The sequence below is a fragment of the Gouania willdenowi genome, chromosome 5, assembly GCF_900634775.1.
Source record: "Gouania willdenowi chromosome 5, fGouWil2.1, whole genome shotgun sequence".
NCBI lineage: Eukaryota > Metazoa > Chordata > Actinopteri > Blenniiformes > Gobiesocidae > Gouania > Gouania willdenowi.
In genome coordinates, this window is record NC_041048.1 from 7952665 (window position 1) to 7969758 (window position 17094).

General features: G+C 34.7%; 2 protein-coding genes across 3 annotated transcripts in view; one reads left to right on the plus strand and one right to left on the minus strand.

Annotated features, from left to right (window-relative positions):
- Positions 1–10055, minus strand: part of pacsin1b (protein kinase C and casein kinase substrate in neurons 1b) — a 36562-nt gene extending 26507 nt beyond the window's left edge. The window contains exon 1 of one of the 2 annotated variants that reach the window (XM_028447694.1): positions 9955–10055. The gene's annotated coding sequence lies outside the window, so the exon portion shown is untranslated. Of the gene's footprint in view, positions 1–2708; positions 2884–9954 lie in introns of those variants that run through there. The other variant, XM_028447693.1, reaches the window with a different exon arrangement.
- Positions 10056–12060: 2005 nt separating this feature from the next.
- Positions 12061–16644, plus strand: rps10 (ribosomal protein S10). The gene is made up of 6 exons (XM_028446940.1): positions 12061–12182; positions 12609–12758; positions 14813–14987; positions 16133–16210; positions 16344–16399; positions 16560–16644. The coding sequence occupies exons 2-6, from the start codon at positions 12609–12611 to the stop codon at positions 16599–16601; spliced, it is 501 nt and encodes a 166-aa protein (XP_028302741.1). The 5' UTR covers positions 12061–12182; the 3' UTR covers positions 16602–16644.
- Positions 16645–17094: the final 450 nt, after the last annotated feature.

The window sequence follows — 17094 nt, forward strand, 5'->3', positions numbered from 1 at the left end:
CCTACTTGTAATGATAGGGTGTTATTTGTGTATTTAATGCTTGTTTGCAAACCCCTAAAACACATTTACATTCAATTTGTTTCGCTCACTTGATGAATTCTGTTCATTTATTTTGCTTTTATTTCATTTTAATCATACTATGATTATTAATAAACTATTTTATATTGTTTGTAAGCTTTTTTGTTACAACCCTTTACAAAGCGGGTGTGTGCAAATAATTTTAATTTTTTTTTTATTGTTCTTATATATCCTTTACAACTTTTATATGCAGGTGTGTCAAACTTTAGGCTGTAATTAGGCTTTATCTTGTTCAATCTGTTATAGATAAAACAATAATCATCTGGTAAATTGTCATGATGTTCAATTTAAGACATTCGTGCCTTAAAGTCAGAGGAAAATGTAACACATGCTTTTATTTTGTCATTTTTTTTTTTACATGTGGATATGTTGAAACCAGGGCCCAATAATATGGAAATTGCACTTTTCCTTCAAAATTAAAACATAAAAATGCTCTGAGTTTTTAGTTAGTGTCTATTTGATATCAAACTTGGATTTACGTGGCCCCTAAACCTAAATAGCTGTTTATGAACAATGCCACTTTGGCTTCTGGGTTTCAACAGATTATCAAAATTACAGATTATTATATTTTCCTTCAACCTATAGGTGGCTAAAGTGAGTGTTAGGAACAAAACAAACTGCGACAATCCTCTGAAATTATTTCAGATAAACATAATGCATATGTCCCTTATTGACTGAAAAAGCACTCAGCACTCAAGTGCACTCGTACGGCGCGACGAACGTGTAACAGTTGAGAACACAAAGCTTGTTTACTGTTGTGAAAAACACTTTTCTTCAATCTAAGGCTCATGGAAACCAACGCTGATCCATAATCGAAACGTAACGAGAGCAACAAGGGAGCAGATACTTAAGCAGATGAGAGCGAGTTGTTCAAACATGGCAACCTGACTGACAGCTGCACAGCTACAGCATTTACCAGTGTGACTCCGTCTTTAGCAGAATATTATTTAGATTCAGGTCTGACAAAAAATGTGATTTCCAACAGAAATAGCAGCAAATAAAGCCAGATATGACGAACAATAAGAAAGGAGAGAAATAAAAGCAGCATAAATGTGAATTAACAGACACAAGCCAAGTCAAAATGTGTAACTAGATTGTTTTTGGGTTGTACTTAGCAGAATTTGGGATATCACAGTATGATTATACATACAATATTAAGTTTAATAATCAATCACACATTTAAGCTGGTGGCAATGGTCTTAGAAAAAATATTGTCTATTATAACAAGCCACTGTTTTTTTTTTTTTGTTTTGTTTTTAAAATTCAATATATTAAAAACTTCAAAGAAAAAGCATAGAAAGAATACTATTTTGCTTTGATGCTTTCCTTATAAAATGACTCATTGGGATACATCAAAGCAATCAGTAGATGCCTCTGAGGAAGACCGAGAGTTGGCAGTCGAAACATGTCAGGAGATCAAAAAGCACATTTCCTGAAAAAAGTTGTCTGAATAAATTAAAGCTCATCAGTAGTTAAATATTTCTACTTTCAAACATTATGGTGACCATATTGTTACCACAATTATTATTTCAAGCAAACCAATTTTGGTTCCAGTTTCAGGTTCTTCTGCAATAAAATATGGTTCATTATTTACAGGAACGAGCTTTAATACATTCAAGATTCCTGTTGGATTTTACACACCAACGTTTGACCGCATCCACCACACAACTTTTAATTAAAAAAAAACACTGTTAAAATCCTGAGAAGCTTATAGAATGAGAAATTATTAAGCATTTTTCTAATCATGTATATTATGGAATAATAAGCAATGATAGTTTAGGTTACTAAAATAAGGAAAAATACCAACGTTCACAACAGAGAGTAGTAGCTTTGTGTCACATACTGTGTTTGTTAAATGATCTAAAAGGGAAAAAAGGAAGACAAAAGGGGAAAAAGGAATAAAAAAAAGGAAAAGAAAAAAGAATAAACAAAAAAAAGTATCTAATAAGGGGAAAAAAGAAAGAAAAAGAATAAAAAAGAAAGAAGAAGAAAGAAAAAAGTCAACTGATCTAAAAGAGAAAGAGAAAGATAAAAAGGGGAAAAAAGAAAGAAAAAGTAAAAAAAAAATTAAAATAAATAAAATAAAGAAGAAACAAAAATGTTAAATGATCTAAAAGGTGGAAAATATAGAAAGAGTAGAAAAAGCATTTAAAGCAAAGAAAAGAAAGAAGAACAAAGTAAAAAGTAAAATCTAAAATCATGAATAATATCTGAGTGTGATGATGTATTGATTATATCAGACATCATTCTATGCAAAACAATAAAACTATCAAAGTGTTGATTAACCTATACTTGGAACAGCCTTCTAATAATTTTAGGGGTGAAACCATAGGGGAATTACCCATAATATCCCCCCATTTTGGGGAGGGTTATGTCTATGCTGCCTATAGAATTATTGATTGTGCTTTTAACTTAATGAGCAAAGCTCAGGGTCAAAGTTAAAGTTTTTTTTTTTTTTTTTTAACCAAACAATGCTCACAAAATCCCTCAATAGATGCTAAATGCTAATGAGTGTTTTAGCTTGAAGTTAAAAAATATATACATAACATTTTAACAAAACCTAACTTTGCTATGACACCTGGAAGAAAACTCAATGAACAAGTGGAAAAGTAAGAAATCTGCGCGTTTACCTAAATAGGATTTCTCCAAGTGTTGCACGCTGCTAAGGATTTTCCACTGGCCGTAGGAGAACTGACACCCAGAAGTCAAACAGCGTTAGTGCACATGTGCTGCCAAGCCTTTGACGAACACACACGAGTACAAACACATGCGCACACACACACACACACACTGCACGAAAGAACTTTAAACACATCACAGTGGTTGTCAATGATTAGCTCACTGCAACAAGACTTTGTAGAGCGAGGGCACACCCTCGTCATTCCTGAGGAAGGAAAGGTGTTCATAGATGAAGACATTCCACAGGCAGCTGGAACAGAGATTACTCGATGCTGATTCAATATGGATCCACTCTATCTTATGACATTTGTCATTCAGAAACCACATAAACTTTTTATGATGTAATAAATATGTGATCAGCTACGTGACATTTTCCATTTTGCAGCTAGTCAACACTAAACATAGCAACAAAAGGCAGCTTTTCATTCATTGACAGATGTAAATACAGGCTTGCTCTATAGATGTGCCATCTGTGGATCATCTAATCATGATCCTCCTTCCTCCCTGTGGGACTAACTCACTTTGACCCTAAAGTTACATCCCATTATCGTTGGAAGCATTTACAAGGCTGTCCTGGTCACAACAATAGAGCTGCTGGGTGGTTTTTTTTTACCCAACAATCCTGGAATTAAATGGATTTTATGCAACTAATTTAATATATTCTTTTTATTGGGTTGGTGGATGCAGAGTTAGACAAAGCAGCTCCTTTTAAGGAAAATTACTAAGGCTGTGTTCAGAATCGCACACAAAATGAGTATGTAGTTTGTCACTAGATAGTATGGAAAGATTGAGTATGTGAGAAATACCTAGATGTATACTATATCAGGACATTTTTTAAGTATGCACGGTGGGCGCACTAGTCATACTCAACCGCCCCATGATGCATTGCAAGCGGAATTTAAAATCGTCCTGGCACCAGCTTCAAGCTAAATGTCAAACATCCCTGTTTCAAAATAAAAGCATCTCTTCTTGTCTTCCATTAGTTTTTTTTTAAACCCTTTTGTAAATAGGGCCTCTTGTTTTGAAGTTAACCAAAAGTTTTGTTAGTAGCACAATTGTAGGTCTCAGAAAATCTAACAAAACGTCAACATGAAATGTGTTTCCGCGAGTTTCATGAGTTAAATGACCACATGTTGATATTCTACTTGGTCACTTTCTCGCTTAAAATGTTTTCAGAACTTTCAAAAGTGGAGAATCAACGGCAATATTTAGCCTCGGTGTGCTTCAGGTTTTTGTCGTTGCAGGTTTGAAACTCATCTTGGGAAACTTGGAAGTATACTTCAGTGTGAACGGTTATCATCCTAGACATACTAACCATACTTATAGTATATAGTAGACAGTATATACTCAATGGGTTTGTAAAGCATAGTACAGAGTATGCCATGTCAAACACAGCCACAGTATCAATAAGCAAAGAGCATGCATGCTGGGATGATGATGGGGGTATTTCCAGATATTGTTGTGACTTGTTTTTGATGCAGCGTTAAGGTAACGGTATGGTTACACAACCAACAAGTTTGATCAAGACCTGTTGGCACCTTCATGCTGCAATTGACAGAAAATAAATATGCATCAGGTGAGAAACAGTAACAACATTCTCAGATGTCAATTGGCAGAAGTGGATCATACAGGCCACAGGTGGATTAAGGGTAAGCTATCAATCAGCAGAGGGAGTTTATGTCATATTTTCCCAGTTGTGGTGTAAGCCAGGTGAGGTTTCCACATATTCTTTCTAAGCATTGGGTGTGTTGCAGGGTTGTTTCTTTCAGTTTGTTAAACAGAAACATCCGTCTTTAAAGTTTTTGAGGCCAGTTTACGCCGTGAGGTGATGCCTTCTGCTCCAGCCCAGTCATTAGGTATCGTCAGACTGTGACGAACACGAAATAATCTAGTGTGAGCAAAATTTTGTCATGTTTTTCATGCTGCTAGGAACACATTTTAACAAAATCTAACCCTCACTGTTTCCCCAGGCCCTAATCCTCACCAACCCTTCAACATTTTTTGGAATATTTTTTTAAATAACTCTGAAGAAACAGAAAAAATTGATCGAGGTGGGACTCTACATGTAGCTGCATTTTGATATGTAATTATAGAACTCAATTTTTTGCCCAGCACTACGCTGAAAGCTTGTTTACCTCAGAATCCCAGATGGGTCAAAACCCTTTGATCAAATAAACCCTGTGTCCGCATCTGACCAGCAACCCTAAAGAGCCACAAAACCTTTGGTTGTACCTCCATTGATTGATGATAATTATTGCACAAGGGGCCTTCAGTGACTGTATGTTGAGTAGAGTATGTTAAAATATTAGACTAAATCGACGGCAGAAGTCAAACAATTGTAAACCAACAGAAGTAAAACATAGTAATTCCAGCAAGTTGATTTTGTCTTCTTTTTCTTTTTTTTTGAAAAATGTTAAGGTTTCATTTATTCAGGCAACTTTTTTCAGGAAATTTGCTCTCTTAACATGTTATACTGCCAACTGTCAGTGTTCCTCAGAAGAATCTAGTGATTGCTTTGATGTATCCATACGAGTTATTTCATAAGGAAAGAATCAAAGCAGAGTTATTTCTGGGCGTGGTCAACCTGAGAGTTTTCTCAGGCTGGCCACGCCCCCTGTTGCCCAATGTCCTCTGGAGAAGTCCCAGGTGTGGGACTTGTTGATGTTAAAGCTCCACTTCTTGATCTCGATGGCTTCTAGCGATCAGCAGATGCTTTGATGCTTTCCTCGTAGGGATACATCAAAGCAACCACTAGATGCCTCTGAGGAAGACTGACAATTGTCAGTCGAAACATGTCAGGAGATCAAATTTCCTGAAAAAAAGTTGCCTGAATGAATGAAACCTTAACATATGTCCACTTATTCTAACAGCAAAGAGTTCATCTTTCCTAAATTCATTTTAGACTTCCCTACAAATATAGGGTTAGACCACAAAATGCTGTTCTAAAATGATTCCAACTAAAAGATTTAATAGTATGGACTTGAGTCATGCCTGCTTTTTATCATAGCGCATGATGACAGAACAAACACACATAATGATGATATTCTTCCTCTGCATCTAGTGGCTGTAAAACACCAATTATAATGAATGCAAAGCAATTTTCTCCTCTTCTAGGGTCTAAAAATATCAATCATTACCTAGGGTTGTGTAAAACACCTCCACTTGAGTTTGTTTGTGATCAAAAAGCTCTTTCCGTGCTACAATGAGGCATTGCTGGCATGGCGTTGTTGTCACTTATAGGAAATATGTTTAAACTGAGAAACACACTCAAGAAAACCAAAGCATCAGGTGGCTTTGAATCAGGATTACAGTCCTGGATTCACTGTTTCCATACAAATCAATCAGCACAATGTAGTAACTACTATAACCTACATTTATGAATCTACATTATCTGTCATTCTGGATCTTAGATTCTTACTTTGAAGTCCTTCATCCTCAGCATCTCTGCTAAAGAGTGATGTTGAATCATTCTGGACCAGACCAGACCAGACCAGACCAGACCAAACCAGACCAAACCAGACCAGACCAGACCAGACCAGACCAGACCAAACCAGACCAAACCAGACCAGACCAAATAAGACCTAAAGGTCTCCAGTCCATCACAAAAACCTAAAGTCATCCTCTATCCATCCAATTATGTGACATCAGTGAAGACCCTGAGCAGCAGATGTGACACATTAAGCTTGACACACTAATGGAAATTGAAGCCATTTATTCCCATTGGCCATAAGACATTCATAGTAGAGAAGACGATGGAGGGCTTTGATTGAATTAATCACATTAGCAGAGAATTGTGTGGATCCCCCAAAGTAAATGCACAAAATAGATCTAAAAACACATACAATGAAAAAAATGCACAAATTATTCCAAAAACAGAAAATGGCATCAAGAACACACAAAATAACACAAAATTGCAATTAAAACACACAAATGGACTCCTAAAAACAAACATTACACAAAATGATGACAGAAATGTATAATAAACATCAAACTACACAAAAAAACACACAAAATGACTCTTAAAATTGTGTATTAAAGAGAATTACAACAGAAATGGCTCTAAAAACACACAAAACAACACCCAATGATTCCAAAAAACATGCATTACGCAAATTACAACTAAAATGCATTAAAAATGTCTCTAAAACTACTTTAAAAATGTCTCTAAAACTACACTTAAAATATACAAAATGACTCTAAAAAAACATGCATTACACAAAATTACAACAATGTATAAAACTACACAAAAAACACACAAAATGACATTAAAAATGACAACAAAAATGCATAAAAATGTCTCTAAAAACACACAAAAATACACAAAATGATTCCAATAAACATGCATTGCACAAAAATAAAACAAAAATGGCACTAAAAACACACAAAACTACACTTAAAAATACACAAAATTGCTCCGAAAACATGTATTACACAAAATTACAACAGTGTATAATAAACATAAAACTACACAAAATGACTCTAAAAATTGTGCATTACACAAAATTACAGCAAAAACGGCTCTAAAAACACAGAAAAACTACACTAAAAATTACACCCAAAAAAATGCATTGGAAAAAATTTACAACAAAAATGCACTAAAATGGCTCTAAAAACACACAAAAATACACAAAATGATTCCAAAAAACATCCATTACACAAAAATGAAACAAAAATGGCTCTAAAAACACACAAAACTACACTTAAAAATACACAAAATGACTCCAAAACATATGCATTACACAAAATTACAACAAAAATACACAAAATGACTCTGAAAAACACACATTACAAAAAAAATACACAAAACAAAAATGAGAATATTACAAAAGAATGAAAGGGAAAAAAAAAAAAATGTTTTCTCCTGTATTAATGCTCAGATTGGTCATTATTTTAAATGCTGGCATAAATATTGATAATGTGGCCCTCGGATCAGACAATCACATTTATGCAGCCCCTGCTGAAGTCGCCCATCCATGTTTTAAAGTCTGAGATTCAATCAAGTGTCGCCTGTTGGTCACGTGGATTAATCCTATTAGTATCTCCAATAAAATCACTCAAACATGTGCACAAAGACGCACAATTCCCCACAGGCTTGACTTCCTAAGTGACCCAAAGCTGTTACATTTCCATAAAACAATAATGTTGATTGTTACTATTCTCTCATTCAAGCTTTTAAATAAAATTAAGCCACACAATGCTTTGTTTTTCCTGAACTTTGAATGCATTGTTGAAGAATCATCATGACCCACTTTTAAACAAGACCCATATTATTACTAGTACGGTAAATATTTGTTAACACTCAAATGAGTAAGTATGATAAACAAGTAAATCAGTCAATCATAAGTAGAGATAATACTAATAATAATAATAATACACAAATATCAGCAAACTTTTAAACAGAGAAAATTCAGATCTTTTAATACTATGAGCTAGGCCTGGGCAATATATAGAAATATCAACATATATTTCTATTTTGGTGATATAGAGAATTACAATCACCTGTGTTGATATATTTTTATTTCATAGCTTAATTTTTTATCAGTTAGATGGATTTCTAAGTGCATCCTAAACCAGACCTTCCCCTAAACAAGCCACACTACAGAACTCACTCACACGTGCTGTCCCTAAGAGGAGAAAAAGCCAAAAGTGGCACATTGTGTGGAGCTATTTATTAATAAATGTGCGTGTGTGGCATTTTATATCAGCAAATTTAACCCAGAATTGTCTTTCTGGTAAGACTTTATCAAATTCAAAATATCGAGATTTATATCGTATATCACCATTTTGAGAAAAAATATCGAGATATGAGTTTTGGTCAATATTGCTCGGCCCTAGTATGAGCCACATAAAATATGACATAATGAGCCGGTACCTCTGTTAGTATTTAATTAGGGATCCTGAAAAGGACTTTTTTTGACTTGTCTGGCTTTAATGTGCAAAAATATAAATTCAATGTAAATTTAATGGTCTGGGGGAAAAAAACCCAAAACACCTTTAGTGATAGTTTACAAGTAAATCATGGACTTTGTCAATGTTTCCAAATGAAATCTCAGAATGACATATCTTTCATGGACTGATGTCAGTTTATACCAGGGTTGGGGTCAATTACATTTTTCAGTTACAATTACGTTTTCAATTACCCATGTTCAATTACGATTCAATTACAATTACAGTTGCCAGCATTTTTTTCTCCAATTACACGTAAACTACAATTGTTTTTTATCCTCAAAAAGACAATTACCATTATGTTCTGAATTACTAAAGTTTAATTACAATTAATCACAGTTACTGAGCCTGAAATAAATAACCTAATAAAAGTCAACCTTCGTCTTGTGTTAGCTTCCTGTTAGCATCTCTATGAAAACAGGTCCTAAATCAGCTGTAAAATACACTAAAAACAAATATTTATCATCTAATTTATTTCCTATCTATTGCTTACCTTGCTAGACTTCCTAATCAATTAAAATATAGGTTTTGTTATTATTTTTAAATGGTAAAATGTGGGAAAGCTTGATATGAAACACATTTTAATTATAGATACATAAGTGTAGAACCGTAACATGGTTTCCCAAGTGGTTATTTTTATTGCGTTTTCATGGCAATTACAATTACATAGTCAATTATCTGAACTCAGTTACAATTTAATTCTTACGATTACGACAGCAACATATTTTTTTTTAAAATTACAATTACAATCACACAATAATTGTAATTAATTATCAATTACGCAATTACAATTATAATTGACCCCATCACTTATAGAGCAGATGTTAAGATTTCAGAACCGTGGACAGAGCCACACTCAGAGATCAGACCTGATTCAGCACCAGCTGCTCTTCTTCACTCTATAAATCAAAGGCTTAGAGGTGGCAGATCATCACCATGGACACAAGCATTTTACATGAAAACGTCTCTTTCTGCACATGCTGCTGCTGATGTTACATATACACGTGTTTCATGTCAGGGAATCAATATGCAAGCCTAGTAGAATTGGCTTCTTGCACACAAACTCATCATTTATTAAAAGACAAATATACAAGTTCATCTAACTTTTAATTTGATGGTATTTAATCTAGTCTGGTGGCAGCATCTGTTGTCATTACTCTCAGATCTAATAGTGCAGTAACACCTTATATTTTATTAATTAGAATTCACAGATTAAAGCAACCTGCAGTTACACAATAAACGTGTATTTACCTGAAGGGAAAGAACGTCCAGTTTCTGTGTAAAGTCCTAGTGGGAGATCATGATGGTGACCAGCAGGAATCGTCTCGATTCTGTCTCCTGTGAATGAAGAGCTAAGAGAGGCGGGGCAAAGGCAAGAAGGCGTGGTCTACCGGACGTCATTTCCGGACAGCGCCTTGTTGGGGATACATGCGGCACTGCATCTTTTTTGATTTTATTTTAGTTTTTTTTATTTTTAAACAATGTTAACTTTGTGAAACATAAACCTTCTGTTAAAAATTGTCTTTTTTTTCTTCTTTTGAGTGACCTCTGAATTATTTTGAGTTTTTACATTTTATTTTCTCTTTAGCTTTTGTTTGTATAATGTTACTCTTTGGATTCACTCCTTGTATATTTTGTTAGTTATTGTTGTCATTTGTTGATTAAAAAACTAAGGTATTACCTTTTTGTATTTATTTCTACATGTTTATTTTTTTTTCTCAAGTGACAATAGTTTCTGTTTATCTTTATTTATTTATGCTATTGTTTTTGTTATTTTTTATAATTATGTATGTTGTAATTTTTTGCACTATTATCCTATGTTAGTATTTATTTTTGTTCTTACTCTCTGCTCTTAAACTGTATATATGTGTTGCTGCAAATGTGATTTTTTTTAATTAATAAAGGTGTATTCTCTTCTATCTTTTCTATTCTATAATTAGTTTAAAAAGTTACTAGATATCCTAGATAATATGTTAAAGATTATAGGTAACCTTAGGAAAACTAATTCATTGTGTTTTCACATCCCATGGAATATACAGAAGGTGAAGGTGTATACACTTACCATTAATTAGTAACAAATGTACCTACAAACACAATGGAATTTTATAATAATATATTACAATATTATAAAATTACCTAACCAACATTACGTTGAGTTTTGAGATTAATGAAATTTGTTGTTTGTTTAATTTGGAAGACTAAATGATGACTCGCGGTTTCTCCAAAAGTTACTTTTGTATTAAATTTACTGTATTCAGTACTTTACTTATTTATTTATTTTTATTTGGAGAGGAAAGTGCACATTAATGAACACCAGATAATACTTTGTGTAAATGTGCCAGATTTAGCCATCAGCTAGTTTCCATTTGTAGTCCTCATACAAGACAATGACAATAAAAGACACAGACATGGACATAATATATACAATATTTACAATCAACCAAAGCATTTTTTTCTTCTTTATTCTCATTATGCATATTTCTTATTTATTGTAACAGCAAATAAAAATAAAAAAAAAACAAAAACACACACACACACACAAAAAGCATAAAATACACAAATACCAATACTGAAGACACTATAATAGTGTGGAGTAATTTAACGGCATTTTTTAGTAGAGTAAATTTGTAATAGCACTTTTGATACATATTTTATTATTCTATTATTGTTGAATTCTGCGGATAATTCAAGTAGAAGAAATACTACATCTGCTTTTCTGAAAATAGAACTCTTGAAATCAGTGTTTCTCATCCTTGGGGTCGTGACCCCGTATGGGGTCACCTGGAATTTAAATGAGGTCCCCTGAAGTGTTTAGTAATTTATTTTAAAAAATTACAATTGCTAGTTAAAAATACATTTTAAAATTTTAAATCATTATTCTTTTTCAAATTAAAACAAACTTGAATCTTAAACAACTGTATTCTATACTTTCACTTTCTCAAATAAAAATCTAGTTCAAATGAAATGCAGTTTAAAGAAAAGACAGAGAAGAGAGAAGAAAAATAAATAAATAAAATGTAGGATAAAAAATATCTGAGCTGGTGCATCTTTTCACTTTGTGCACTAATCCTGGCTATTCTCTATTTATTACACATCATAAACAAAAAAAAAAACAAAAAAAAGTATTTACTCTTGCCAGAAATGAGTGATATCAAAATAAGGTCACAGGCCAAAAAAGGTTGGAAACCACAGCTTTTAACTCATTGTTGAAGCATAACCTAAATGTGCAGTTTTGAAAAACACACAGATATCATACCATATTAGCCTGACACTTCCGCTACAATGTGCGATCATACTTGCAGGATTATTACAACAACATTCTGCCAATTTTGAAATAATCCACAAAATTATCACGTGCAGTTTTCCTTTGTTTCCGGTAGGGGCGACACTCTCTCTTTCAAGTCGAAAAATTCGAAACAAAATCTCCTACGTCACATCCTGTCGGTCCTTCCGGCTCCGGTCTCTCATCAAGCGCAAAGGTAAAGCAGGAGTCGTCGGATTAAATCCTCATATATCTCACACATCTCTTACTTTATGGTACAATTAAGCTCCCTGTTTGATTGTTGTGGAAGCATATTACGTCCGTTTTGTAGTATTGAAATAAAAAACAGTTTATTATCGCAGATAATATTAGGAAAAAGGTGGGCCCGGCTCCGGTGTTCGCTGCCATCTTTCGCCGCTGTCCCCATTTGCCTGATAACGCGTTTTAAAACATACTTTAGTCATTATAAGTGTCCGCTTATATGATGTTAGAAGTATATGCTGCTAGTGTTTGTTTCCTGGTTAAACCGTATGCGTTGTATATATCACAACTTATTTGTTGTTGCTTTGTAAGCATGCTAGCCCACAGTCCAGTAGTGTGATTGTACGAATGCTGATGTTGGATCCTGTTCCTGTCCCTACAGATGCTGATGCCCAAGAAGAATCGCATTGCTATTTACGAGCTCCTCTTCAAAGAGGGAGTCATGGTGGCTAAGAAAGATGTCCACCTGGCCAAGCATCCCGAGCTAGCAGACAAAAATGTGCCTAATCTTCATGTGATGAAAGCCATGCAGGTACGAGGCCAGATATTAGTCACAGTTTACTGCTTTCCAAAGGCATTTGGGAGACTTTTACGCGTATTATTGTTCTAATTGTTCAGACATGGGGAACTGGAGGCAATCAAACAAATATTGTACGCCCCCCCCCCCCCCCAAGTAAACTCACAAAATTACTCTAAAAAGACAAAAGTAAACAGAGACATCAGAAAAATATAATAATCACAAACAAAAATGCTTAAATTAAGAACAGAAATAAACCAATAAATTGACCAAAAAATGTCTAACAGTGCACAAAATTACTCCATAAACACACTCAAAAGCAAGAAACACACATTGCTTTAAAAAAACAAAACAATAAACACACACAATGGGAGATGACATACAAATTAAACGACAGAAGTGCATGCAAAATGTACAAGAACGTTTGTGTGTTAATGCTCAAGATGGTCATTGTCAAAAATGCTAACATTAATGCTCGTCATGTGGCCCTCAAATCATTATTTGTGGCCCCATCTCAGAAATAATACCAACAGGTAAACTTGATGACTAATGTACATTAAAATAACAAACATATACTGAACAACAAAAAATACTTACAATAGAAACAGAAATGCATTAAACCAAGTCCAGAGACCAGGGGTCCCCAATCCTGGTCCTCAAGGGCCACTATCCAGCATTTTTTAGATGTTTCCCTCTTCCAACACACCCGATCGAAATGACCAGGATCGTTATCAGGCTTCTGCAGAGCTTGATGAGTTCATCATTTGATCTATCTAAAACATGCTGGATAGTGGCCCTTGAGGACCAGGATTGGGGACCCCTGCCAGAGACGATCAGGCAGACAAATTCTAGCCATTATTTTGTCCAGTCAGCATTTCTATTACAACATCAGTAACACTAGAAAGACACTAACCTTAAAAATGCCTTGTGTAGACAAGCAGTGGGATTTACATATTTTATAATTAAGAAAAATTATGTATCTTAGTTTTCCCTGAGCGCTGGCTGCAAGGACAACAGAAAGTAAGGCATATCTTCACCCTGGTATTTTTGTTTTTAACGACTGAAAATCACATCTAGACGGTGGTTTCCTCATCATTATGGAGCAGATCAAAAAGTGTGCTGTGAACACAAATCAAGAGGATAAAATTATCAGCATTTCTTAAGCCTTACCCCTCTTGTCCCAGACTTTCCTAATGTGAAGCCTATGCCACACGTTTGATATTAATTTAAGTTGGGACACCCTGGAGGAAGTGTTTACTTTTGTTTATCATCTTTCAATCTGAGTGTTTCTCAATTGCAGTGCCATTTTTGAATTTGGGCAAAGTTGCATTATAGATCTACATGTGTCACGCACCGGTATCAAAATGTATTGGAGCTATAGGGGAGTATATATACCAACACTTGTATGCGCTGTTTTTTCGTCACTGCTGTATGTTTGTGGGTTTTATTTTTCTGTGTATTTTCAAAAGAACATTTTTTTATTTATTTATTCAGTTTATTTCCGACATGGTTACATTCACTCTTTTCTTTCTACATTTCTTTTTCTCTTTTGTACATGCCGAAAAAGGAGACGAGAGAAGCAGTTTGCTTATCTGGGTCCCGTCCCCTGTTTTACCATCGCAAATTTACATGGGTTTACATGTCTCTCTGGTCAAACATTCTTGAGTTGTTCTGAACAGTCCTTTTTTGTGTATTCTCATCTGTAGTCAGTGTCGTCTTGTTTTTATTCCTCCTCCTCTCTATCGTTGTTCGTGTTGGCCTTGTTCCCTGCCAGACGTTGTTAGCATTCCTCCAGTTCAAGAATAGTTCCTCTTTCAAAGGTGGAAGGTTTTCAAATCTGTGCTCGTCTTTCTCCCTATGCTGTGGAAATAAATAACTTTGCATGCAAATTTGAATTCATTGTAATAAAAGATGCTTTACGGTTTGACTAGTGCTCATTTTTAAAAACATAACCTGTATTACTGTGTGAAATATCATCTGTTAATTGACTGTATGTGGGCCAAACAACAATGATAACCTCAAAAGACTTGTTTTCAATCCTTATTTCTTTCCTTCTCTTGTTCTTCTAGTCTCTGAAGTCCTGTGGGTACGTCAAGGAGCAGTTTGCCTGGCGTCACTTTTACTGGTACCTCACCAATGAGGGCATCCAGTACCTGAGAGACTTCCTCCACCTCCCCCCAGAGATCGTGCCCGCCACCCTGCGTCGCCAAACGCGCCCCGAGACTGCAAGGCCGAGGCCCAAGGGTAGGAGAACTGTGGGAAATATGTAACCGTTTAATATATCCCTCAAAGAATGTGGAATTAATTACAGCCACATTCATTTAAAGATGGAGCTGAATGAGCAGAGTACTGCATTTAAAGCTACAAGGTTTAAAGTTCGAAACCGTTTTTGGCTGTTTAGTTTGTATGATATGAAGTCAGTAGTGTCTGACCTGTGAGTCACAACACATCAGTTTATTTGTAGATTTCAAGGTGATGAGTGATAAAAGACACAGTTAAAGGTTTCTTCTTTAAAGCCTAATTTTCATAAAACATACTGGGCATTTTTATAGATGTATGGTTACTTTATTTTTAAAGAATTCAGGTACTTTTAAGAGCTTAACAGAATCAGTTGTAACAGCAAAAGTGAAACTTTATTTTTTCAAAAAATGTAATTTGACAGTTTCATAAACATACCACTTTTTTATGTCCTTAAATCACAGTTAGCTACCATTTACTTGTTCTTGCAAGTTTAAAAAGAAAATGAAATGAAATGTATTTCATACCATTTTGTACTTTAAAAGGTGAAATTTGTAATCATTAATATTGTGATGTATATTGTTTAGTACCTGGATATATCGGAATACATTAGATGTGTATCGTATCGTCAGATTCATGGCAATGCACAACCCTACTGTCTACTGTATAGTATTATGGTTAGTATGATTAGGTTGATGAGCGTTGCCACTGAAGCATTTCGAACCTACGACAAAAACCTGAAGCACACTGAGGCTAAATATCTGTTTATTCTCCACCTTTGAAAATTCTGAAAACATTTTTAGTGAGAAAGTGACCAAGTAGAATATCAACATGTGCTCATTTGATCCATAAATCTCACAAACACATTTCATTCTGACATTTCAGAGATTTTGTGCTACTGACTAAAGTTCTGTTTGAATTCAAAACAAGAGTCCTGTTTACAAAAGCCTTTCAAACTAATGGAAGACAGATGCTTTTATTTTGATGAGCTTGAAGCCAGTCCCAGGATGATTTTACATTACACTCGTGGTTGAATATGAATAGTGTCCACTCTGCATACTTGTAAAATGTCCCGATATAGTATACACCCTGGTATTGTATCAGCTGTGTTTGGTTAAAACTTGGTGTTTTCTGCCTTCCTTTCTTTTTAGGAATGGAGGGAGACAGACCCGCCCGCCTCAACCGCGGGGAGGCTGACAGAGACGCATACAGGCGTTCAGCAGCACCTCGTATGTATAGTGTACTATATAATCTGACTTTCAGTGGTAAAAAATGTTGTTTTTACGCATCCTGCTAGGATTGGTTTTATTTTATAATTAAAAAAAAAAAGAACTGACAAAATCATTGAATTTCTGTTTCCAGCTGGTGGAGACAAAAAGGCAGAGGCCGGTGCTGGAGCTGCTACAGAGTTCCAGTTCGTAAGTATTATTTCTTTTCTTTTGCTTTGTGGTAATGGTTCCTACAGCAGGGGAGGGGGGGACATTTTACAGCATTCAATAGAGTATTTGTTTTGTTTTTATGAAGCTCATCCTTTGATGTGTTTGATGATGAACTCACGTTCAAACTTTCCCGTTACAGCGCGGTGGCTTCGGACGTGGCAGAGGACCGCAGCCTCAGTAAATTTCATGTTTGTTTCTTTAAAATAAAGAAAAATAAAACCCAACTAATGTCTATTGATCATTTGAACTTAATCTAGAAACCCACGGATGTTAATTAGTTTAACATAACCTTGTGCAGCAAAATTACAAACTTATACAATGGATATGTGAAGTGTGTTATTGTAAAATTGAACTGATTATTTTAGGGCTGGGATATTTGTGTGTAGTTTTGATTAATTGCATTGTTTTGCTTATGTGAGTTTCATTCATATCTAATCACAACGCTCGGCCATGAAAAAATGTACATCTTGTAAGAAATCACAGGAGTTCTTATTTTATAGTTTATACATACAGTAAACCTCTCACTTTTCTGTCTTTGTTTCCAGCTTCTTTAAACATGCGATTGTGAATCGCATTCTTTAAAAAAAACAATCTTGATCCGGGGAGCCTATAAACTACCATATTTAAGCTTCCCTTCATGTCAAAAATCATGGAGAAAGTGGCATCATTTATGG